The sequence below is a fragment of the Alligator sinensis genome, unplaced genomic scaffold (genome assembly GCF_000455745.1).
Source record: "Alligator sinensis unplaced genomic scaffold, ASM45574v1 scaffold952_1, whole genome shotgun sequence".
NCBI classification, from domain to species: domain Eukaryota; kingdom Metazoa; phylum Chordata; order Crocodylia; family Alligatoridae; genus Alligator; species Alligator sinensis.
In genome coordinates, this window is record NW_005841999.1 from 245,285 (window position 1) to 271,684 (window position 26,400).

Genomic DNA, 26,400 nt, shown 5'->3' on the forward strand with positions numbered 1-26,400 from the left:
GGGGTTGTGCCGTGGGGCGGAGCGGGACCTGCCGGGCGCGGCTGCCCGAGGGGGGCCCTCCCAGAAGAACAGGAAACTCCAGGTAGGAGTTTTAATTCATTGAGCCCAGGATGGGTTTTGTTGGCTTGTTTTACTTTTAATTCAAGCACGTGTCCCTGCTTCTAGCTGGTGGTAACAGCTGCCCAAGAAACATTATGAATGGGACGAAAATGATTTAGGCGACTGAGGTGTTTGCTGGCAGGGCAGGAAACGACAGGAGAGCGGACACCCACCGCGCTGTGCCTGTGTGAAAACCTTTTCCGAACCTGCGCTTGTAGAGGACGGGGTCGGGGAGAGGGGGTCAGTTCCTCGCTCTCAGTTCTCCACTGCAGGCTGCTATTAATAGTTTCTAAGTGGTAACCTTTGATATTGGATAGATGATTTATTTTAAATGAAAATCTTGCTTTTGGCCCTTTGGCTTTGAACAGTAATCCAGTAGCGGACCGTGTAAGAGGGGTTTGTACCATGCGCTAATTTCTGGCGTGTTCATTGTCACAATGCATTTGCATATTTATTTTACTTGAAGTTGAATGTTGTGTTTCAGGGAGCCTGTTTCCAGACAGAGTTTGTGCTGGCATTTCATTTAGTGCAGAGGAAAAAAATCTTACTCATTGAATGTGAGAAATAATTTGGAGAAAAGGATAAATCCTTTGGATTTTTAATCTTTGAGATTGGCAAAATATTGGCCTGTTCTAGTTTGTGGCCTAATATTTGCAAAATATTGGCAAAACTTCTAGTTCCACTTAGGAGAACGTAGCTATGGGAGAAAATCAGAGGAGCTGATAATCAGAAATAAAGATTACAAGTCAAGAATTCAAAGGCAGGAGGTCCTGAGTGCTTGCGTTTTTGTACCTACAGCTCTGCTTTGTAAAGTAACTTAAAAGAAAGTATGGATTTGATCCCTATATAAAATCACAGAGTACTTGGTGTATGGATCAAAATAGAGAGAAAACTACATCAAATCCATACTTTCTTTTAAGTCACTTTATAAAAGAGAGTTGTGGGTACAAAAACTGAAAGGCAGGAGGTGCTGAGTGCTTGCATTTTTTCTTGACTTCCCCCTAATCCAAATATATTTCCAGGCTACATATTGCAGACAGTTATGGTCAGAAGAGGATATAGCATATCACATGACACTTTCCACACATGAATATCAAGGTGGTGTTGCTAATAAAGTGGCCGTCGTCTTAACCAGTTTATTAACTTTTGGAACAATCTGTACGCTGGAAGTATACACCGAGAGAGAACTGTGTGTTAAGACTGTTTTGAATAATATCTGCCTAAGAAATATTTTCTCTAATAGCAGTTTTTGGAAGACTTTGTAAAGGGGGATTTACGTTCTTAAATGGAAGAAAGCAGACACACTGGTCTACACAGTATTGCAACACTCAGCTTTGAAGCTGTCAAGAGATGGTGCCATTTTCCAGCTGTTCTAATGTCTGAAGCAAGCTGGAACCTATGTGAAAAAAAACTAGGTCAGACAATCTGACAATGAGGTGACGATGGCATGCAGAGGAAAGCATTTCCGGAAGTAGTAGGAGCTATGACCTCACGTTGTATTGAGGAGTAAGTCCACTGTCAGTGTGATCAAGGTGTTATGCAGTTGCTGATTTCTGTTGGCACCAACACTGCTCCTGAACAATCCAACAGAAATAATAGCCAGAAATGCTCTTCATCTTCATACAGCTGGGACACTTTATCCTTTCCTTTCAGATGAAGACATAACCAACATGCCCTATGTAGTTATCACTTCTGGGCTGATACAGTGTATTCTATTTGGAGTTGACCATAAGGTTTATATTGAAGTTGCAGGAATGAAGTATTCCACATTTCAGTAAGGACAGACAGATCCTTGGTCTCTCCGGTTCTGCATTACAGGGTTCCAACCTTTATCTTAACAAGACTTAGCTGGCAAGAGTCAAGGTACCTCTTAGGTCACATCTGCTTCTCTCTATTCTGTTCCAGCAGCTGAAATAGTGTAGGAAGTTGTGGTTTAGTACTGCTTTTTCACTTAGAGACATTGGTTTGTATTTTGATATCACCCTAAATTAAGATTGGCCAGTGTCTTGGTACATGAAGTCTTGGCAGAATTAGTCCAAGGGGACCTTCAACAAGTTAGACAACATCAGCCCTATCTCACCTCACTGTTTCTCCTGCACTGTGGCCTTTAGGATTGATCCCATGAGAAAGGCAGATGATGTGTGAGAAGAGGCTACTTTTTCATGCAGAAGATGTTATCTTAGTTTTGGACACAGCACTAAAACAATACAGTAATGTCCTTGTTAAGAATCTCTTAATATAGTTTATTATTATAGAGTATCTTCAAAATAATCTAAGTCACCATTATAATAGCTGCCAAGTTTATTTTACTACAGTATAAAGACTTTGGCTATAATGTAGAACTACGTACACATTTACCTTTGAGCTAGAGATAGAAATATCTATCAATCTGTCACTAGCTCAGTCATTTCATGTAAATTTGGGGGAGGAACAGTTTCTCTCGTGATCTGAAATCAGCAAAAATGTGAGACAGCTTTTTAATGACTAAATGCAGTATATGGATTAGTGGGCAGATGCTCAGCTGGTGTAAATTGCTATAGCTCCTCTGATCTCCCCTCATTAGCCTCAGTTGAGCCAGGACAATTTGTACTAGGTGAAGTTGTACCCAAGCCCCGCAGTCCTTTCATTAGTTTCAAACCAGGCATTCATCTTTTATTTTACAAGCTGCAGTTCAATAAAGTTATGATCTGAACATAAGCAGAACTCAAGTGATGAGCAGTGAGCAGGATGGGATACTGTTCCTTTCCTTTGTCTTCCCCTCAGCTTTATTAAACTCTGCTTTTATTTAATTCTTTTAGCATGGGGAGCTGGCTTTTCCTCCCCTCAGAACCTTGGCCACAAGTAATAAGTTTCCAAGTCTCAAAATATGGTTTCCTAATAGAAAGGAATCTTCTCTGCGAGTTGATCACAAAAAGGAGACAGATGGTAAACATAACATAGCCTATGCTGTAAAAGGCTTATTTATAACTCACAGTTGCCAGTAAGACAGTAGGGGGGCCTACTGAAAAGAGGAATTACTGAGGAACTGGCTAGTTCTTATCCTAGTTTTCTATTCCATTGTCTGTAAAAGTAGTGTTCTATTTAGAGGTACAGTGAAAATGGACTAGATCCCTACCTAGGCATCTTCCATTTTTAGCAGATATAGAGACATTCACTAATCTATCGATAAATAAAGGTTTCCATGCTTTCAAACAAATACAAGCAGAGCACACAAATTTAGAAATAAGGACAGTTACTTATGTATTAGATTTGTATGCTGCCTTCCCAACAAGTAGCAACTTGCAGTAAATGTTAGCAGAAGGTTGGGGGGTGGGGGCCATAGACTTATGAAAGCAGGTAGAGTATTAAAAGTAAGATATAAACATAAAAACTTCCCAAACAATATCCAGAAACTTAGCCTTGCTCCCCAAGTGTGATATTCAGTTTTAACATAATTGCTCTTGATTTTCGTGCTACCTTAATCTGCCTGGGATTTCTATCGATGACAGAGAAAGTATTTTGAAAAGATATAGCATGATTTAATAAAGGCTCTGAATATATGGGAATACAGTACGTTTAAAATAGGCAGATTTTAGGACTTAAGAGTTGGTACAAGATAAATCGTTGATGTTTCCTTGATAGCTTTCTACATTTATATAATTATGAATACTAATGAGTTTGTGCTGAGTGAAAGAAAAGCTGAAAAAGTAATGTCTTTCCCTGCTAGGATTACATCACATTTAGGTTAACACTTTTCTATTTAGAACAAATGAGATAAGCAAGTTATGTTTGGAAACAGTCAACCTGATTTCTTTTCAACAACCCTACTCAGTGACTCAGATATTCTCGCAAAACAACTAATCCAATAGCATTGCCTAATCTACTACCCAATTTTCCATGCATTTTGTAATACTGATACAGCAACAGAGCTGAAATGTTCATTTTAGTCTTTTGAGAAATCATTTTCTCCATGATGTCCAACCAGTCTATTCTAAATTATGGTGTTTGTTCTGCTATTCAGTTCCTGAGGAAGAACTAGACCTGTAAATCTCAGGATGGAAATTTGGCTCCCCTTCCTGAGAGGTGGAACAGTCCAGGGAGTGTGATTAACAACAGTAAAATATTAGATTAAAATTTCCCGAGATATTGCTTTACATTACCGAAGGACTGGAACATGAAATAACTTTATAGATGAACGTCATGTAGGCAAGTGATGGGTTGCTGTGACTGGAGAGTCCAAGAAGAAAAATCATCAATGGAGTTTCTCTCCATCGTACCTTTGGTCACTATTCTAATGATGGGTGTTCTACAGAAAGAAATTTCCAGTGGGAGGGAGGGGTCCTACCATGAGGTACCAAGTAACTGTGGAGTGGAACAGTAACTGTGACTTCAGGAAAACAAATTTCACTTGAAAAACTAAGAACACATAAAAATAACAACTTAGCTTCCAGTTATAGAGGAAAACATACAGGCTTCTGGCTTCATTTTTGTTGCAGAACTCTCCCTGGTAAATTTTCTTTTTTCAAATGTGGGATACACAACTGTAAGACATTTAGAATTAGTAATAGTTTCTGTGCGAAGGGGATCAGTGAAGGCATTAATAGCAAGATGTGATTTTTATTAAAGAAGCACTTGTCACACTTTTTTGATAAATTACCCTTTGATCGTGCTGTTTTTCTAACTATTACTAGTATTTTGGGGAATGCTGTAACATGTTTTAGTAGAACATTTTTATCCCTATCTGGAGTCCTCAGAACTTCTTGGTTTAGTTCTCAGTCTTCTAGAGAGATTGTGTGGATTCTCTCCAATCTTTTTTTCATTAAGTATTGCTGATATGGTAGGAGATTCCAGCAGCATTGGATGAAGTCACTCAAATAAATTCTCTTCCTTTTTTGTGAAAGATTATAATTAGTAGTATCAGACAATTGCTCGTCACTTATAAGGCGGGCTCTTGGGCAGCATTGTTCTTTTCTACCATTCCTGTTCGAGGAAGATGTATCATTAGGGTAGCCTTATTTCCCAGTTATCAAAACAGAACCACCTCTGGTATCCCACAGCCCTCCGTTCCTTCCTCCCTGCCTCCTCCTGTAAGCTCAGCTGTCTCCAAGCCCTAGTCTCAGTTCAGCATGCCAAGGAGTTGGTGGGGAGTGGATAGTCCTGGTAAAAACTAGCCATATGGTCACCCTGTGTATCATTAGTAGGAATAGGAGTTAGAGGGCATATATGGACTGAAGCATATACAACATGAAACAGCACTGGTTTATATCTTTGTATCTTTTGAAATAGATGGTGGAAGCAGAATGATTTTCCTAGTGTCAAAAAATAATTTCAGAGTGGATTAGAGCCAGTTGGCTGTGTCATACCATATTACGGGTAAAGAGATGCTTAGGAGAGAGGAAAACAACCAGCAAAAATGGCAGACAAATCAGCACTGTAGATTCCAAAATATACCACTATCTCACAGGCTCTGAACATGTTGGAGCTGCACCTGCTGCTGGATGCTCAGGTAGCAGTAATTGCCAAGAGGGTTTTCCCATCATTTGTGTCTGGTAAAGGAAACTTCAGCTGTTTCCTTTTGAGGGTGGGCCGTACCATAGTCTGTTATGTCTTTATCAGTGTGAAGCTGAAGTGCAGCTATTTACAACTGCTAGAACCTCATGACAGTTTTAGATTTGCACATATATATAGCCCATAGTACTTAAATGTGTTTTTTTTTAAATGTAGGTTGAATAGTTGTACCAGTTTGTGAAGTTACTTATTAGAGTTTCTCTTCAGTATGTACAGTACAGCTGATTTGGGTTTTTTATTATTTACATAAAATGCAATGCTGAAGGATGCTGGAATCAGGCATTTACAGGAGCCTAGAGTCCACACACATGCTTGAAAATAGCAGCTGAGTTCCTAGACACAATATTTCAGCATGTTATCACCAATTTAAAGACGGCCCAAATGGGAACCCAGTCTGAGCGAGTACTGTGTTTTTATACAACAGTTTACATAACTTTGCCAAACTTGACCTTCTAGTTTTTTTACTATTCCACAAGTAGGATGTTGTCACTAAACATATCAACTTTACTTTGGAAGAGATGATTACAAAAACAAAAGCCAAAGGTATTTTAAGTTTGGTTAATTCCGGGTTTTGTCAGAAGATAGTTACAGGCAGTCCTCGACTTACAACGTTGTGAGTTACAACATTTTGCACCTACAACGCATATAAATTGACACCCTGTTTCAACTTTCTGACATCAGTTTTGACTTTACAACGCTTGATCTGACATGATGCCATGCCAGTGAATAAGTTTGCTGCATTGCCCATCTCCCTGGAGAACATCTGTCCAAACTTCCTTGGACACTTCCTTAAAGAAAGCAGACAAGACTCCAGAAAAACCTGCAGCCAAGACTCCAGCCAAGAACCCTTCAAAAAGTCCAGCACCTCAAAGAAGTCTTTCCAAATCAATATGATTGCTATTTATAGATTCATAGATGTAGGGTCGGAAGGGACCTAAGTAGATCATCAAGTCTGACCGCCTGCCCTGGGCAGAAGAGAATACTGGGCTCATATGATCCCAGCTAGGTAATTATCAAGCCTCCTCTTAAAGACCGCCAGGGTAGGAGCCAGCACCACTTCCCTTGGAAGTTGGTTCCAGATCCTGGCTGCCCTGACTGTGAAATAGTGCCTTCTAATGTCCAGCCTGAACCTACTTTCAAACAACTTATGACCATTATTCCTTGTTACTCTGGGAGGTGCTTGGGGGAACAGGTTCTCTCCCATTCCCCACTGATCCCCCCTGGTAAGTTTATAGATGGCTGCCAGGTCCCCTCTCAGCCTTCTCTTGTGAAGGTTGAACAGGTTCAGGTCCTGTAGCCTCTCCTCATAAGGCCTGCCCTGCTGCCCCCCAATCATGTGAGTGGCCCTCCTCTGGACCCTCTCAGTGCTGTTCACATCCCTCCTGAAGTGCGGCGCCCAGAACTGGACGCAGTACTCCAACTGCGGCCTGACCAGTGTCACATAGAGGGGGAGGTTCACCTCTTTGGACCTGCTTGTGATGCATCTGTGGATGCATGACAAGGTGCGGTTGGCCTTCCTGACCGCGTCCTCACATTGGTGGCCCATGTTCATTTTGGAATCGATAATGACTCCAAGATCTTGTTCTTCCACTGTGCTTTCAAGAAGGGAGCTCCCCAACCTATAGGTATGCTGCTGGTTCTTTCTGCCCAAGTGCAGTACTCTGCACTTGTCAGTATTGAATCCCATCCTATTCACATTTGCCCACCCCTGTAACCTGTCTAGATACAGTTGTATCCTGTCCCTCCCTTCTAGTGTGCCCACCTCACCCTAAATCTTGGTGTTGTCAGCGAATTTGAACAGGGTGATTTTCACCCCCTCATCCAAGTCACTAATAAAGAAATTGAACAGTGAGGGCCCCAGGACCGAGCCCTAGGGGACTCCACTGCCCACCTCCCTCCAGGTCGAATATGACCCATCCACCACCACTCTCTGGGTGCGGCCCTTCATCCAATTTGTGACCCATCTGATTGTGTAGGCATTGACACCACAGTCACCAACTTTTTAATGAGAACGGGGTGAGAGACAGTGTCAAAGGCCTTCCTGAAATCCAGAAAGACTACGTCCACCGCGACACCTGCGTCCAATGATTTTATGACCTGATTGTAGAAGGCAACCAGGTTAGTCTGACAGGACCTGCCCCTAATGAACCCATGCTGGTTGGCCCTGAGCATCATCTCCCTGCTGATACTTCACAGATGTGCTCCTGGATAATTTTCTGAAAGAGCTTCCCCAGCATCGAAGTAAGACTAACAGCCTGTAGTTGCCTGGGTCCTCCCTCCTCCCTTTTTTGAAAATGGGGACCACATTGGCCTTCTTCCAGTCATCTGGCACCTGGCCTGAGCACCAGGAGTGCTCGTAAAGCCGTGCCAGGGGCCCCTCGATAACCTCTGCCAATTCCCTCAGCACCCTGGGGTAGAAAGCGTCTGGATCTGCTGGTTTGAACACGTCCAGCCCCTCCAGAAGAGGGCTTTATATTTACAGTATAAATACATTCATGTATTTTATTCATCTATAATTGATTGAGTACAAAACTCTAGGTTATTTTTGGAGCAAATAGGGTATCAGGCCTTGGTTCAGGAACCAATCCCCCATTTATAACACTATTTCCTTTGAGAAAATCAGTTCTGAATTACAACATTTCGACTTAAGATGAGGTTTTCAGGAACCAATTGTGTCATAAGTCTGAGGACTGCCTGTACCCAAAGACTGTCTAAAGTAACTGAAGTCATTAAGAATTTTTCGGCTTATAAACCATGCCATTATTTGTATTTACTTTCATACAAACTCTTATTTTTTGTTGTTATGACTCCTTTGGTCTGCAAGGTATCTGGTGGCTGTCTATAAACTTAGTAGGCGGGGCCAGCAGGGAATGGGAGAGACCTTGTTTCCCCGAGTGCCTCCTGGAGTAACAAGGAATAACAGCCATAAGTTGACTGAGAGTAGATTCAGGCTAGATATCAGGAGGCACTACTTCACAGTCAGGTCGGCTAGGATCTGGAACCAACTTCCAAGGGAAGTAGTGCTGACTCCTACCTTGGGAGGAGGCTTGACGATTACCTAGCTGGGGGCATTAGAGCCCAGTTTTCTCTCCTGCCCAGGGCAGGTGTCGGATTAGAAGATCTGCAAGGTCCCTTCTGACCCTACATCTATGAATCCCTAGGCATATCAGAATTATGTACCAGTCTCTCTCAGCTTTCAAAGAGTGGTGGTTAAGCCGTTAGCATGACAAGGTTGCAGATGTAATGTGGAAAATATTGGTATAAAATAGTACCAGATTCCTCCAGGTACAATTTTGGCCAGTTCATTTACTGGGCATGCATACCTGCATGTTTGCCTCTTGAAATGTTTTAAAGATACTTGAAATGCCCCATAAATATTGTAAATGTAACATTTGTTCATACCGGAAGAAATCTTGCTATTATTGGTCCAGAGGTGTGTGTTAAGTCCCACTCTAGCCTTGTGACAAGGGCTGCTCTGCATTAACCTAAATGAGTGTTTGGGCTGGGGAGTCAAATTTAGCTGGACATCGTTAGCTGCATTGATCTTTCATGGGCCATTGACTCCAGAAACTGGTATGCCTTAACCACATCAGCTCTGGGGCTGCTAGGCTTCCACGGACTTTTGATTATTTTAGCTACAGCAGCTGTAGTAGACATTTAGGATTCTAGAATAATTTTAAAATACTTGGTTTAAATGACTTTCGCTACTTTAGCAAACCACAATGACTACTATTCACAATTGATTAGTAAGCACAAAGCAGAGAGCATTATAGAGCTCAAAGCTTGTTTCAGCTAACATTAGTTGTATCCGCTTTTTGTAGAGTTTAAAGTAACAATATGTATTCCTTTCACTATCAGCAGTAAGAGCTGAGATGCTAACCATTTGAGTTGCTGGCCTATGATGTGAAGAGATTGAATTCTAGAAGGTTCCTCCCAGAGTCTTAATTGTTTTAAGCAGATTCAAATTGTATATGATCTGCCTTTAAATCCATTAAAAATAATTAGCAATATTTAGCTGGATTTTTTGCAGTTCAGTCTTTTTTTAACAATGAAAATGGATTAGTTGGGTTCTCTGTTTGCATCATTTTACTAGTTGCTTTGTTTAGTATATATACTGCAGGCAAACAATTTTTATTGTACAAAGCCTTTTCCATTCACATGTTAAATTTCATAAGTATTAGTTTTAATTATTTTAAAACAAGCTTAAATATAGATCTGCCCTACCTGACAAGTGATCCTTTACAAATTATTTGAAAATGCTAAACTATATAATTCCACTTCCCATTACAATGGTTTAATGAGAAGAGAAGAGACTTGTATCTTAGTTCTGCAAGCACAAGTAGACTTTGCACTCAGACATAATTCATTGCAAAGCATGGACTTCATTTTTTAAGGAATTACATAAAAATGCAAGAGGAGTTACATTAAGTAGTGATGGTTATTAGGAGTGTTAGCGAAAAGAAATTTGACTTCCATAGGTATTGCGTATAAAGCATAAGCCTGATTCAGGCAAAAAGTATTTTCATGTGCATTCTTTACCTTTAGTTTTAGCATGAACAGCTTATTTGGTCCCAACTGAAAAGTTTTGAAGCCATGCTAGCACTTTCCTAGGAAAAAAATGTAAAGATTTCAAGAAACATTGATGCTTGAAAACTGAGTAGATGAACCATTAATTTGGAACATGAACGTGTATGGAAGGCAGTCTTCAGAAATAACTGTGTGTACTTAAAGCAGTTGGCACATAGCGGATAGTTTTACAGAGCCTGACAACATAATTATAGACATGAACACACTTAATAGCAAAACCACTAGTTTAGAAACTTGACATGGGTTTGACTAAAATCAAACAAGGCTTATTCACTCTTATACCACAAGTAATTTGCTTAGCTTATTCATAAACAAATGGTTTGGCCTCTTGATTAGAGTATGCCACTATCTTTGGACATGCCTCTTTATAGCATTTCCTCTACACTACATTTGGCATTAGTTTGTTTTGATTGCTGCTACGATTTTTATCCCTGCTTATATCAATCAGTATGTCTTTTCATACATGAATATATCAAAATTAAAGAATGCTCAGGTGTCAGCTTGCATTTCAAAACACTAACATTTCTGTTCTGTTTTTTGTATTCTTGTAAAATACATTAAAACACTTTTAGCTGAATAGCCACAATGAATCAAGTATGTCCATATCTTCCTGTGATATTTGTCACACTAAGTATGAAAAGTTACTGTAGTCAGCATTTCCAGCTTACAGTTGCATTCTGACTACCTAGAATCTCTGCAATATGGAAGATTGGTAATGAGAGACTCTTTTCTATATGACCCTTGACTTATTCAGACCAGATTTGATAAGTTATTTTCTTCATTACCAAACATATGCACAGCCACCCAAGTGGAATAAAGATACTGCATTGACTCCAATATAAAAGATGACCCTGAATATAGGAAAATCCCCCAATAAATAGCTTCTCTATCTTGAAAATTTATAGATTTGTTATAATTTCCAGGTATAGAATCTAAGTATTGGAGGGTTGTCTTGAATTCCATCCTTCCACTGCTACAGTAATGACAGCAGTGACTGGGGCAGAGGCCAGGTGGCCCTTTTGCCCTCTGCCCCATCCACTTCTTCCCCCTACAGCCTTCCTATGCCCCCAGTCTCTGTCTCATCCCTCCCCCCCCGCCCCGTCCTTTGGCTGCTCTGTCCCAGAACACAGCACATGGGAGCTTAGCCTCTGGCTGGCCATGCAAGTGTTGGCGCTGCTGCCTGGCCAGGAGGAGGAGTTTCCATGTGCTTTGTCCCTGGGAGAGGCCATGGCCTGAGCTGGAGCCCAGCTGTGCCAGGCAATAAGGGGGAGAAAAGGAAGTGGGCTGGGAGGCAGAAACTACAGAGGGGAAATGGAGGAAGCTGCTGTGGGTTTGATTCTGGCCCAAACATGGGGTCAAGGCCAGGGTCAAAGGCACAGCAGTTGCCTACCCCCTCTTCCTCCCACTCCCCCTCCCCCTGCTTCATATGCAAATATAAGACGAGAGGCTTTTCCCCCCCATGATAATTGGATGGTAAAATCTCATCTTATATTTGAGTAAATATGGTAGTGTTCTTAGTCTAGCCCTAATAGATAATTGTTCATGTAGAGTCCGTGTTTGAACTCATGAGGCTTCATATAGTGGCCATGGATTAGAGCCCTTTGCCCCCTTCCCCTGCAGCAGACATTTGACTCTTAGGTTGTGGGGAGGGAAAGGAGGGAAATCAAGCCTGCCTACACCCTCCTGGCCAGCAGGCAGGGACCCAAGGGTGCTGAACTGCTCTTCCCCCCAGCCCTGCCCACCCCAGCTCCAGAGATGTCAATAGAGGAGGGAGGGAAGGGAGCAGCACCCACTTCTTGGCTGTTTTGCCCAGCCTGAGCTGGAGAGGGAAGTGGAACAGAGCCCCCTTGCCTTGTCCCTCCCACAGCTGCCCTGGCTGGGATATTGGGGGAAGCCAGACTGGGCCCATGAGGTGAGGGGCTCTGTTCCACTCCCTCCACCTCCAGCTCAGGCCGAGCAAAACAGCTGGCAGCTGAGTGCTGCTCCTTTCCTTCCCTCCCCTACTGAGAGCCCCGCCCTTCACCCAAAAAATTAATCCTCAAGGAAATACAAATTTCGTATTGTGCTTTGCTTTAGAGTGCCTTAAGTAGCTGATTCAGCAAGGGTTAATTTTTCACATGATCAGCCACTTTAAAAGCACTCTGCAGCTGTGCATGTGTGTTACCTCTGGGCTGTAGAGTGCTTTCAGGGGCCCAATCATGCACAAAAATGTCACCTATGTGAGCACCCTATTATAGCTAGTGCCATTGCTGGTAGAATATAAGAGGTTAGTAACTGAAAGGAAATAGAAATATTTTTTTCTCCTGCATATTCAATGCATTTTCAATACAGCAACCATAGAAACAGGATTTTTTTCTTCTTCTTTTTGTAAAATCATCCTTTTTTATTCTATTTCCTGAGCTGACTTAGCCTCGCTGACTCTCTTCCATAAAGAATCATGCTGGTTGCATTAGAGTTTGTCACTGAAAAAGAGATTGAATGAAAAACTGGTCTGGCATCAAACTCCAAAGGTGTCTTGATCAAGGGTTATACTGACCTCAAGGGGTAGAAAAATCCCATGGATTAAGATTGTGCTCTTCAGAAGATCTCACCACTTCCCTTGCTGTTTTCACTTTGGGGACTTTTATATAATACTTTATTTAAATAATAAAGTTACAAGAGCTAAATAATTATGTTCTCAGTGTGAATACAGGTACAAGCGCTAAATATATTCTCAATATGAGTGCGACAAGCACATTGATCAACGAGGAACAAAAATCATTTATTGTCAATTCTCATGAGGTAATGCATAAATTTCCAAGGAGTTTCCCAGTCAGTGCAGAATACTGAGATTGTACTGTAAATCAGAACAGCATATTAATTTCTACAATTAAGTCCTTCAACAATTAGTTTATTTTTGATAAAAACCAAGAAATTAGCATAAGAAGTATAGCATTTGCTCTTGCTCAACATGTGACTGTGGAAGACAGCACTGCTGTATTATTCTGGACCCCAGAACCTGTCCTTTTAAGAAGGCAGGTATTAAGGCACAGATAAAAGCTTTACAATCTTACCATGCAAGGAAAGCAGTAGGTGAGGACACTGGGTTGAGAGAACAATTATAGTTGCCTCAGGTATGGTTTCTTTTCCATATGCATTTACTAACACCATGGCAAATTGAAAACAGGTAAAAATGTAATTTGGCATAATGTTCACGGTATCAACAAATCCATTTCTTTATACGTTGTGAATATAGTTTTGTAATTCCACTGGTTTTCTTTACCAACCATGAAACATCTTTGAATTCACTGACTAACCACCATCTCTTATTGTCTTTACTTTATGTCCATTTCTGGTTTAATCCTTGATGATCCCTTCACCCTCCTGTGCAGAGACAGGGTGCAAAAAAAGAAAAAATGCCCTCCTGCCTTGCTTCAAAAACATGATCTGCATATCCCCACTGAATCCTCCTTTACAAAGCAGAGACAGTGTACCAAATGCGATACAAACCTACCCTGCTTCTCACCAGCTCCATGCAAATGGCTTGTGAACTCCTAAAGCCCTAGGTGGCATCCTGCATTTCCTTGGGTTCAGTTTCTCTATTTGCTGACTTCCTGATGGACTAGCAGGGTCCCCTGTGGAACTTCCTGCTGGAGAGATGTGCAGGTTGTGTTATTCTATATGTTATGACTTGGACTAAACACTCACTAATCGGAACAAAGAGTTCTGATATTAGAGAGAGAAGGCATAATGATCTGACACTAGCAAAATGCAGCATTTTCTAGGGAACATTTAAACTGTGGTTTACCATAAAATATATATTTCCCTCACTAAACAGGTTTCACAGCACCATAAATGAGACTACATATTGTACTTATTATATGGGACTGAAAAAAAGGCTTAGCATTTCCCCAGCATATGCTTGTACACAAACTCAGTATAAACAATGCTCATTACATAGGAACAGCTTGGGATAAGATTTTTGCATCTCATTAAGGCTAGCGACCTTGTTCTCACAATGCCTTATGCCTCTAACAACACCCTGAAATGTGTGGAATCTAGTTAGCTCCAGGCTGCTTTAGACCTCTTGAAACTGGTTCTTAGTTATTTTAATCAATTATGCAGTTAGCTTACAATTGCCTTACAAAGAGAGCATGGAGTTGAAAAGCTGATGCATTTGTGCAATTTAATTTTTGACTAACATGGAAATAACTATTGTTTGGTGTAGCATAAACAATTGGCAAAAAGTTGGGGTCAGAGTCATGCTATATAATTATGCATATTGAATAAGTACATAGTTTGCTTCTAAGTAGAGAACATTGCCCTGACATTGCATGTACTTGTGATCACTGGGGTAATAATACTTCAAATCCTATGGAGGAGGCAGAAATCCTCCTCCTCTCCCCCATTCATTCTACTCCAGATAATTCAAGACTAACTGTCTTTCTTCCAAGCCTTCCTGACAACAAAATACATAAACCTTGCAGCAAGTTACACTGGATTTCTCTTGCCTCAGATGCTTATCTTGACTGACTCTTGCCCAGTGCTGAGAGTCTCCAGGGACCATGCAACACCTCACTTCTACAATCCCCTCCAGCCTCTCCTCTTCCTCATCAGACTTCTAGTGTGTCTCCCCCAACAGTCTCTTTCTCCTGCTCCCGCTACCCCTTGCTGTCCCTCTAACTGCTCTTCTGTCTGCCCGAAACTCACCTCACCACTCACACTGTCACCCTGGTTTTCCCTTTTCCACAAATCCTGCCTTTTCCCCACCCTCCACTCCAAGCTGCCCCTGCCTCCCATGTAGCTGTCCATGTCCTCCTAAAAGGAAAGAAGGAAACTACTATCCAAGCCAGTTAAAGCTTCAGGTCCCTCCTGCTCAACCAACACTCGAGTCAGTTTAGGTGGGGCCCAGGAAAAACGATGCTCAGCTGGGTGCAGGCTCCTGCCTGCCAGGAGGAGGAACACAGCAATCCCTGCCAGGAAAAGGCTGCAGCCTAACAAGCCTTGTAGCTTGGGGGTAGGAAAGAGCGTGTGCTCAGCAGAGCCTCTCAAAGCAAGCTCATATTCTTATAGTCCCTTCAGTTGGAAGAGAAGGCATTGCTTCCACCCAGCTAAAAGTTGCTGGAGGAAAAATATCCCCCATTTCTCTTAATTACAAACTCATACATGCGAGGAGAACTATTTTAGAATTTTATCCCACAAACTTTGGCAACACTGTATTAGGCCTATATCTAAAACCCACTAAAACAAAGAAATGCCTTCCGATTGACATTAATGAGCTTTGGATCAGGCTCCCAACACATTTAGTGCATTTTAAACATTGAACAAATGATCAAGAAACCAGTATTTCTGGTTCTCAGACCACATTAATCTAACAAATTTACCATACTTACTCGAATTCAAGACTGCTTTGAATTTAAGATGACCTCCAATAATTAGATTCTATACATGGAAAATTTGTAACAATTTTCCATGTATAGAATCTATCCGAGCGTAATTTTAAAACTGCCCCTCTCCACTGCTACAGTAGTAGGGGGCAGGCTGCAGGAGGGGACAAAGGGCTGCCCCCCCTTTCCCACCGCCACTTACTGTCAGGTGTGGCTCTGGCCCTGTTCTGGCTCAGGGAATAGAGCACATGGAAGCTCTGGCCTCAACATGGCCGGGCAGGTAGTTGCAGTAACAAGAGCTCCAGCCTCACTGAAGCTACTGCCACCGCTGCCATGTAGCCGGGCCAGGGCCAGACTTTCCATATGCTCAATGCCAAAATGGGGCCAAAGATGTGACTGACAGTGAACAGCAGGGGGAAGAGACTGAGGCAGGTGGAGTGGGAGGGGGCAGATTGAGGGTGTGAGGGGGCAGGGGCTGCTGTGGCTCTGACTGGCCCTGACCCAGCACTTTGTACTTAAATCCAAGATGAGGGGCTTTTTTTCCTCCATGTTGAATGAAGGAAAAAACTTCATCTTGGATTTGAGTAAATGCTGTATATAACCCCCTTCTTGTCTTCTCATGAGATAGGAAAATGTTGCTAACAGATGGGAAACAAACACAAAAAGATTAGTGATTTGCCCAAGGTTACATAGGAAGTTTATGGTGCAGAAAGAAGTTATACCTGTGTCCTTCAAGTTCCACTTAAACTTCTTCCCCCCCATTAGTAATAACAATATGCACAATTATCGCTTCAAAAGTACTAGAAGAAACTATCATTTTTAGATAAATGTTGATACCTCATACATATTGAAATATTTATGACGTGTTCAAATATTGAATTACATATCACAATATCATGTAACTCTGAATTTTAGTATCACAAATATTGAGCTTCCTACAAGAAATATCACAAGTACTGAATCACAGTGCATTTAAATACGGTTGTATGTTGGTTAGATTAAGTTGTGGTACGGCATTTTAAGTACACGAGCTTTTTTTTTTATAGAAAAGGTGATAGAAGCTCCAGCTAAAGCATCAGTCTTTCTAAGCAGGTATGCAATGATCTCTTCTAGGTAAAAATTGAAAAGTATCTTGTCAGATCACACGAGCAACTATGAATGACATTGCACAAAAGGCTGAGGTATGTATCAAATTTTAAATGTTCTAATTCATGTAGTAATTTACAAATGATACTGACAAAAAAACAAATATTGGTGTTTTAAGCCTCAAGCTACAAATGGCTAATAGAGGAAAAGCTCCCTAGAAGGAAAGGCAATGTACCCAGTTATTTTAAGACTAGAGAAGCACTTGAAAAGAACAACTTGATTGAAAAAAGGCATGTTATCTGATTTGCTGGAATGTGTTGGGCTTCTTGCCAGTGTAAAAAACCAAGACATTGGATTTTCTATAAACCTGGAAGTGAATATCCAAAGTGAGGATACAACATAGGGAAGATAGTACAGTGCTGAGGATAAAAATGATGAAGACTACAATATTTTAATTTTGCTAGAAAATGTTTTGGATGCTAACTCAGTGACAGGAATGAAAGCAAGTATAGCTGACACTGTGATATCATGTAGTACTGAGATGAGAAGCACATCAAACACAGAACAGCACTTTCAGTCATGTTTTCCACTGACTCGTACTTCTTTATTGACAAATTATGTGTTACCAAAATATAAAGTGACAGAGCCCTTGAAGATGTGTAAGAAGCGTGTACAGTGCGCTAACTGGAACCAACAGAAATGCTAACTGGAACCTAACAGAAAGGTTAGGAGAGCATAGAAATAGCCATATCTACAACAGGTCCCCACTAGACAAGTGAGCTTAGTATCTCAGCTGTAATGTACACACCTATTAAGTTAAAATATAAATCAGTTAAAATATAAATATATTAATTTACTATTAAAGATATCATGTGCTTGATTCTGGGTATGACCGTAAGCTGCAGCTGACTGGAGGGCCTGGTGGCAACATGGCGGGGCTACTAGTGGTGGGGTAGCTCCTGTAAAATCCCACATGTTGCAACCTCCAGAATGAAGCAAGCATAGGGTGTTTCAAACCCCTAGTCCCCACTGCCTTGTTGGTACTCCTTGGTTGGAGATAGGCTAAGGGGCATCACCCTGACAGAAATGCACCCTCATTGAGGTGTTAGGCAGTCAGCAACAGGTCTTATCTGTTGCTCTCTGGCAGAAGTTACAACCATCGAGACACTGAACATCTGGACTCAGTCCGGTCTTTGGATTCTGTCTCAGTGGTCTAAAGGGGGGATGGTAGGTCTTGGGCAGCCTCCACTCCTCCAAACTCTTATCAAGATGTACACGTTGAAGGTCTTGGTGTGATGGGCTCTATACAAGTGGATTCATCAAGCACCTGACTAGACCTCTTCAGCATTCACCATGATCCAGAGGATCAATGATTGCCTATTACTATCATGTGCTTACATTTTTAAAGGAAATAAGAAAATCCTTTTCTATTTTGAAATGACGACTCGTTACAAGGTTGAACAAAAAACCCAAAAATGCACATTAGAAAATGTGATGCTAATGTCTTTGCGTATTTTTAAAATCTAAATTCTAGCCTTGCTTCTAAGAATAGAGTCAAGTATATATTTGTTTTCACTGTGGGTGTATGTAATTCTAAAGCAGTGATATGGAAATGTACTTTATAATTATATGGACACCAAAAGGACATGTTTTCAAACTTCAAGGTTTTAACTACATATTCACCCATTAAATGGGACTCCTGTAGTTGAATCTAACAAAAACCTAGGTTATTTCTTAGTGTTTATTGCTACTTGATTATAAACAAATATGATGAAGTCAAACAGTAGACATTAGTGGCACAATATCATTATCTCATATGTATTTTCTGTTTTAATGAGTCTTACATTCTTTCTAATTCAGTCTATATCACATAATTTCTCTTCATCTGTTTCAATTTTCTTTTTCTTATCTTCATCTCTCCTTTATTTTCACCAAGATTCTGCTTTCTTCATCTAAACCTGTCCAAAAATCCTATGTGCCTAAACTTCGCAAGGGTGATGTAAAGGATAAATTTGAAGCTATGCAGAAAGCAAGGGAAGAAAGAAATCAAAGGAGATCTAGAGATGAAAAGCAAAGAAGAAAAGAACAATATGTTAGAGAGAGAGAATGGAACAGGAGAAAGCAGGAGGTCATTTTATTTGCAAATATTTTTGCTTTAATTATTTTATTCTAATGTTCAGTATTTTATGTAAGAATTTTAAATTCATTTTTTAAATTTTTCAAGGTAATGAAAATAAGTAGACTCAGTTTTTTGTATCATCTTATGTAACAATGGCATCTTGTATTCTAATGTTTAAAGATAGTTTATTTTCTCTGTTTAATTAACTAGATGAAAGAACAGCTCGCTTCTGATGAAGAAGATGACACGTCTAAAACAGAGAAAGCTTATGTTCCAAAGCTTATTGGTAAGAAACTTGGTTTAAAAGATTACGTAATTTGAGACTTAAATATTAGATAAAACTATTACATTCTGTCATTCATATATATATAGGAACTGTTAAAGGCAAGTATGCAGAAATGGAGAAACAAAGACAAGAAGAAGAAAGAAAAAGAATGGAAGAAGAAAGAAAGCGTAGAATTGAACAAGATATGATTGAGAAAAGGAAAATTCAGAGAGAATTGGCAAAAAAAGCCCAGGAGGTAAGTTTATCTTGATCAAAATAAAAATAGTAAGTACATAGCAAGTAGGAAAAAAAACCCACAAACCTATTTTGCACTGATCCACAGGTCAACATGAGGATTTGATTTAGGTTTCTGACAGCAGGTAAATAGACTGCGGTCTATGAAGGAGAAAATGGATGTGGAGATAAACTCCTTCCCCTGAAGAAAACTTATGGGAGTAGTAGTTGGGATATACATTTTGTTAAATATTGAATTTGAGTTATGGCTAAAGCCTGGTACTGATTAAAAATGGGGATAGGGGTGACCCAGACAGGTGCAGGCTTGGTATAGACCTGGGATTGGATTTACAGTTAAGTTTATAGAGTCAAATAAGTCAGTTTTAAATAATTCCTTATATTAACAAGGGTAAGCCCTTGTTCCAGACACAAGATGCTACTTTCTGCTTACAAGTGTATTACTGAGTATGACTTATAAGTGCTGTTGTAGATTAATTGTACAATAAATGCTACTTAACTTACAAGGGTGATGGTTCAATCATGTTTTATTCTGTCATTGTGGATATCAATACTGTTAAATATTGAAATGGCTATCTTCCAACTCTAACTGATGCCCTCAAGCCTAATTTTATCTTTTTTAGAACTCAGAAATGAGGTCTGTCCTCTCCTTCCCCACTCTCCCTGTTGTAAGGAGCTTAGGCACTTGCAAAGTTAAGCTATGTAATGCCTGGCTTGTAGTTCCAAGCTCCTAGAATGGAGTCCAGAATGCAGAGTTGGGCACAGAGACTGCTTTGACAGCGCGTGGGCAGTTAGTCATCTCAGAAGAGCAGTTTGAAAAGCCTTCAGGCTGAGCAGCTAACCAATAGGAGTCAGTAGGCAGTGGGATGATTCTGAACCCCTGCTCCTCTCCAAAGTGGGAGAAGAGGTACCTCCATCAGGGCAGCAAGCAGAAGTGCAAGATTCTTTGGGCCAAAAAAAGAAAGCACACAAAAGGGTTAGCTGCTGTAGCCTAGTGGTTAGACATTTACCTGGTAATGAGGAGTTGTGGGTTTGATCTCTCAAGACTGTTTGTGTGATTTGTGTTAACATTATTGGGATGTCAGGGCTGGGGAGAGGTGAGAAAGCACACAAATAATCCAGGGGAGTTGGACTAGAACCCAGGACTGTCCTGTGCTGAGTTTCGGCCTCTCTTCTCTGAATGACTTTTGTTTTTAATCCCGTGGCTGTTTAATATAAAGTACCTAAGCAAGTTTGGGAGGTTAGACTAGAACTCCCAACTCCCCACTTATCAGCAAAAGCCTGAACACTAGATTACAGCCTGGCCCTACCTCTGGCTTGCATTCTTTTCTCCTCAGTGGCCCAACTTCAGCAGGCTTGTTTTTGAGAACTAGATCCTGCCAGGCCTTTGGTAGCTGTACTCACATCAGGCTCCTCAGAGTGCTGGTTTCTGGTTCCCAGTGGAATTTAGGCAAGAGTTAGGCACCATACTGTTTGGACCAGGACAGTTTTGGCCATGCAGAGAAGTAGAACTGGAGACACCTAGAAAATTTCAAAACCAACAGGGAGGCAGACACTTAGCAAGGGTTAGGGTTAGACAGCAATTAAGTAGGTGTTTTTGGATTGCAGGCTTGGATTTGGGCAGGCTTTAGGCATCTGAGTCCTTTTCTGAATCTGGTCCTAACAGTCTCAGTGCATAGTCTAAGACCATAAGCAAGTATTTAATTAACCAGAGATCTGTTTTTCCTCAAAAGTGAGAAGAGCATTTTTATTGGGTGAATATCTAACAATAGCTTAGCTACTATCTTCTGTTGAAATAACATTGTTAACTTGTGTAAATTCTGCTGAATGTTAATACTCTTTCACTATCGGTTCTCAAGTTTAGTTACTTTGCAAAATAGAACTATGTACATCCGTACTCAGAAAAACAGCTATACTAATTAAAAAAAAGTAAAAAATAAAAAACTCATGTCAAGACTATAAAATGAATGTAGGGAAGATGGTCTTTCTTGTAAAGAGGATTGGCAGGGAAGGATCAAATTACTCTGATAGGCAACAGGTTGCCTCAGTAGTTTTTTGCATAGTTATGGAACACATATGCAAGAAATCTGTATTAATGCACTGCATTTCAAATACTGCATCACATTGATATGCTAGATTTGGACTTTACATTTCCTAGTATAGTAAACTGAATTTCTCAGAACTGTCCCAGGACCAACACTGTGGGCATGTCTACACGCCCCTATGGCGCTGTTATGGCACCATCATTTAGTACTTCCAAGAGGCTCACTAAACGATAGTACAGTAACAGCTGTTACTGTGCCATGCCAGTGATGCATGGTTTTCGCCCCTACGTCACCATAGCAATGCACTATACTGAGGGAGCACGTTGCTACGGTGACGTAGCTGTGGTGTCACGGTTTGTGGTGTCACCGTAGTGTGCTGCTACAGCAATGTAGCATCACATGTAGACGCACCCCGTGGGTTAGAACATGGTGTACAATCTATGCATTAACATTTGATGTCAGGTTGAAATCAGACAGCGAAATGCATTGAGAATGAAGTCTCTCCAGTTCATCCTAAAGATTTGTAAACTTAAATGCAACATACATATCATGATTGATGCAAATATTTTTATTTTTATGTTTGAAAACTCAAGGCAAAGAGCGAAAGTAATGTAATTCTATGAAATTCTCATTTAATAGATTGAGGACTTAAACAATACGGGAACTGAATCAGCATCGGAGGTAATCAGATATTTTTTTCAAAGACACATTCACCTACCTTTTTACTTCTTATCACTTTGTTTTTATTGCTGTAATAAGGTAACAAAAAGGGATGCACTTAACTTTTCATTAAAATTCTGTAACAAGACCAGGTACCTGAAGAAATATTTTTTGCGCTGCATAGAAGGAGCTTGGTAACTGTGGAACTATAGCTGAGGCTAACTTATTCTAGTTTTAAAATTAGTTTAAAACTTATTTGTCTATGAAAAGCTACAAGAAAAAACAGTATTAAGAGTAGCTAAGACTTAGACTTTTAAAGCTACCAAAATGTTTTGGATACCCATAGGAGAAATGGGCATCTAAATTACTGGTGGCTTTGAAAAAAAATCACCTTTAAAGCTCTTTGCCTTTGATAAGATTTAAATTAAAAAGGGATACTGTCAATGTAAGCATGTTAAATGGCAATGAAAGCTTAACAATTGTATGTTTTGGTTTACTTATTGCAATTTAAGCTTGGATAGTGTATATTGACTAAACAAACCTGCCTATTTTGTTAGCAGAGTTTTACTTATGTGCTAACAAAATACTTTGTGGTTGTATTTTCAGCATAACAAGGGGATGTTTATATTAAAAAAAAAAAAGCTAGACAAAACCCTACTATTTTTACTGAAGTGTCTAAAGGCAGTTCTGACGTTTATAAATAAAGAGAAATTACTTGGCAGTATCTCTTTAATTGTATTTGGTTTATTTTCATAAAACCATATTGTAGGATACTTAATATATATTAATTCCTTTTGCAAGACACCTCCATATGTTCTTGAAATGAGATGTCAGCATTGCTATAATCAGACACTTGAATACTGCACAACTTTTATCTCTTGAAAAAATTACTAATGGCTTGAACCTAGATATTGTTGTGACTGGACATGCAAATGCATTCAGAAATCTTAGACTTCTTAGCCAAGATAAAATTCCCATCGACTTTAATGGGTGCTTTGCCTAAATAAAATTGCAGACTGCTTGTTACTTCACAGACTATTTTTAGCCACATATTTCTCTCCGAATAGAAAGATATTGGAAGCAACATTCTTCACAGGCTTTTTTCTATGCAGAGTGTATGTCAGACATAACACTTTACAACTGGGATGGACTTGCATTTGCTACATCTTCAAACAAGAGTTGCTGAAATTTTGAACAGCTACAGATAGTTGTAGATAAGTTCACCTGTCAATGAAGATACTCCAAGTTCTCTGCACATTTGCCAACTACATTTACAATTTAAAACAGAATTGTTTTCAGGGCCTTCTGTTGTCAGAAGAAAATTAACAGCTGTCAGTAGCACTGGAAGATGGGATTTGTGTTGGGTACTAGTTCTGCTCATAGTACACCTCTCACTGTACTTTTGGAAACTTTGGCAAATACAGGTAACGATGGCAGTTCCACATGCAAACAGACAACTTCAAAGTCAATATTTATGGAAAAAAGTTTATTTTTAACAATAGGAAGGAGACGATTCATTGCTGGTGACAGTAGTGCCTGTAAAACCTAACAAAACACCTGGAAAGATGAAAATAAGTGCTGACGACGTAGGAAAAGAAAGAGAAGAAGAAAGAAAGCATGAAGAGGAAAAATTAAGATATGAGGAACAGAAACAATCTCTAAAAGAAGCCAAGTGTCTTTCATTTGTCATGGTAAATAAATCATTGTAAATAATTCTTAGGAAACAGGAGTTTAATGTTTAAAACTGTATTTAATTAATGGCTTTGTTTGTTATATAGGATGAAAATGAAGACACTGAAAGACGTGAACCCCTGTCTTCTGGGAAACTGAAAGTAACATTTGAAGAATTGGAAAGACAGAGACAAGAAAATCAAAGACGGCAAGCAGAGGAAGAAGCAAGACAACGTTTAGAAGAGGAAAGACGCGCCTTTGAAGAAGCTAGACAACAAATGGTAAATTAATGCTTTATTCACAGTTATGGAAGTTTCTTGCTTATGTTGGATACAAGTACGCCCTTTCATGCATCTGAATTCTTTTGCTTTTTTATACCTGGATTTTATTTCAAACTGTTAGACTTACCATGAGGTGTTAACTATTCACAGGTTAGCGTTGATGTCACCATCAGTTTAAAAATATACTTTCTGACTTTATTCTATGTATTGATTCATAGTCTTTTAAACAATCTTCTGATATGTATAAAACATCCTGTTCTTAAAAGTGTGCCAACATTCACAGCCATTCTTACAAAAAGTTTCTGCATTATATCATACTGCAGTACCTTGTAAAACTACCTTTTAGTATCTTTAGAATCAAAACAACAGTTGTATAAAAGAGTATGAAGAGATTTTGATTTATTCCTAAACTGAATCTAATTTTTATTCTTAGGGAATTCTATAGTCATTGAAATTAAACTACTTGTGATAAATTTATCATATTTATGGGTACGGACCTACTGAAATTGCTATTGCGTGTTTCAGTATTGCCAACTCCTGTGATTTTTGGCGTTCTTAAAGTCTACACTTTGGGAATGTGAAAAACTTAGCCCTTTCACATTCACATATACATAAATATATATTTAAAATATATACTTTAATATTTTTGTGGAAAATGTTACATTGGGCAGGCTCTGCAAAAAATGGTGGGCTCGCTGCAAAAAACCAACAAACAAAACCCCAAGAACCAAACTTACCAGCAAGCAGAGAAAAGGGTGGAAAGCCCTGCAGTCTTGGAGCATGGGCAAGGAGAGGGGCTGCTTGCAGCACAAGCAGGGAGGCTGCAAGCAGCTGCACTAGGATCTGTGAAGCCCTGGCCCACCTCATTGCACACATGCACCCACTGCCAGCAATGAGCTGGGCTGAAGCTCCTTGGACCCTGGTACAGCAGCTTGCAGCCTCCCAGCTACCTGCCTGTCAGCCTGAAACCCTGGGGCAGCTGCTTGCAGCCTCCCCACCTGCGGATGGTCTGAAACCACAGCATAATTACCCTGATTAAGCTAAGGAAAGCCATTAATCCACGCATTATTAAACATGGATGAATGGCTTCTCTGGGCTTAATCAGGGTAATTAAACTTCCGTTTTAGGTCATCCAGCAATCTGTGGTAAAGGGCAGGACTGCCGGGGCCTCTCGGCCAATCAGAGCTGTGATGGGGCCCTGCCACACTCAACTCTACAAAAATGGCAGCCAGTTACACGATCTGCCTGTGAAATTGGCCAGCCGCCTCCTCAAGTTTGGTAAATCCCTACTTATGGGTATCAGTATTTTTTAAAACTAAACATTATGTAAGTCACGGTTACCCACGTTTTGACTGTTATTGTCAGTGGTACTTTAAGGCCAGAGCTCCAACGCCTCCTTTGTGAGCCTGGGACTGCTGCAGACAAACAATCCCTGCCTGTTCACTTCTGTCCTGCATGTGTGAAGGCCCAACAATTTGACAGTGTAAATGGCTTAGCTGAGTCAAACTGATCAAAACCAGTTTGATTCTGCTACGTTAATCCCAGACAAAATGTGATGCTTGAGGTGACATTGCTTTACAGTGCTGTTTTTAAAAGATATAGAATTATGCAAACTTATACCCTAATACATTGAAACCCTGAAAATTTACAGTAGAATCCAGTTGGTGGTGATCAAAAGCAGAAAGCCTCCAAATATATGTATAGGATTAAAATCCAGATCTGATCCTGGAGCCAAAATCTGTAGGTTGGTCCATCTTTGGTTTTCAAGTGCTTGACATTAGGGTCATTAGTTTGATGTTAAAGGGGACAGCTTTCCAGTATTATCATTACAAACCCACTGTGGTAATTCCAATCAAAATCTTGAAGTCTTATAACTTTCACAGCTGTCTGACAAGCAGCCCATTGCCATGATGGTTAGACAGTATAGCCATCTGGAGTACTGCTCCATAGTTCATGCATTCATTTTCTCCATAGACACACAATAATTAAAGGAATAGTCCAAGGATAGTGCTTGCTTTCATTCTTATTTGCAATCTGCAAATTCCCAAACTTCTATTGCTAATAATAATGGAGAAGGGCAACACCAAAAAAGCTGAAGCTGCTTCTTTCCACTCTTCACTGATGTTTCATTTTCTGGAAGAACAGAAATGACAATCTCAATTTGCACTAGAAGTAAATTCTATTAATGTTGTATTAGGAAAATAAACAATTGTAATCTTTTCTAACTAATCTGCATCTGAGGGAAAGTAATTTACGTGCAACTAGAGACTACCATCCTATCTGTTTTCATACAAGCAAAAGGCCCATTAAGGTTACACAACTACAAAATGTCTAACAACATAATATCAAATACAGCAACATATGTTTTACTACTCAGTATTAGGCCTGTTCCCTAAATTGAATTGTCACCGTTCTCCCAAAT

The 26,400-nt window shown here is 40.1% G+C and overlaps 1 protein-coding gene across 12 annotated transcripts in view; it reads left to right on the forward strand.

The window, feature by feature from the left end:
• NEXN (nexilin F-actin binding protein) overlaps nucleotides 1-26,400 on the forward strand; it is a 41,866-nt gene continuing 15,466 nt past the window's right edge. For 4 of the 12 annotated variants that reach the window (XM_025201601.1, XM_025201610.1, XM_025201606.1 and 1 more), the window contains exons 1-8: nucleotides 1-82; nucleotides 16,646-16,780; nucleotides 18,622-18,813; nucleotides 19,015-19,090; nucleotides 19,177-19,325; nucleotides 22,006-22,047; nucleotides 23,529-23,717; nucleotides 23,805-23,978. In XM_025201601.1, coding sequence (XP_025057386.1) covers nucleotides 16,754-16,780; nucleotides 18,622-18,813; nucleotides 19,015-19,090; nucleotides 19,177-19,325; nucleotides 22,006-22,047; nucleotides 23,529-23,717; nucleotides 23,805-23,978 — 849 coding nt within the window. In that variant the 5' untranslated portion in view covers nucleotides 1-82; nucleotides 16,646-16,753. The remainder of the gene's footprint in view (nucleotides 83-16,645; nucleotides 16,781-18,621; nucleotides 18,814-19,014; nucleotides 19,091-19,176; nucleotides 19,326-22,005; nucleotides 22,048-23,528; nucleotides 23,718-23,804; nucleotides 23,979-26,400) is intronic. The other 8 variants (XM_025201603.1, XM_025201611.1, XM_025201608.1 and 5 more) reach the window with 6 other exon arrangements.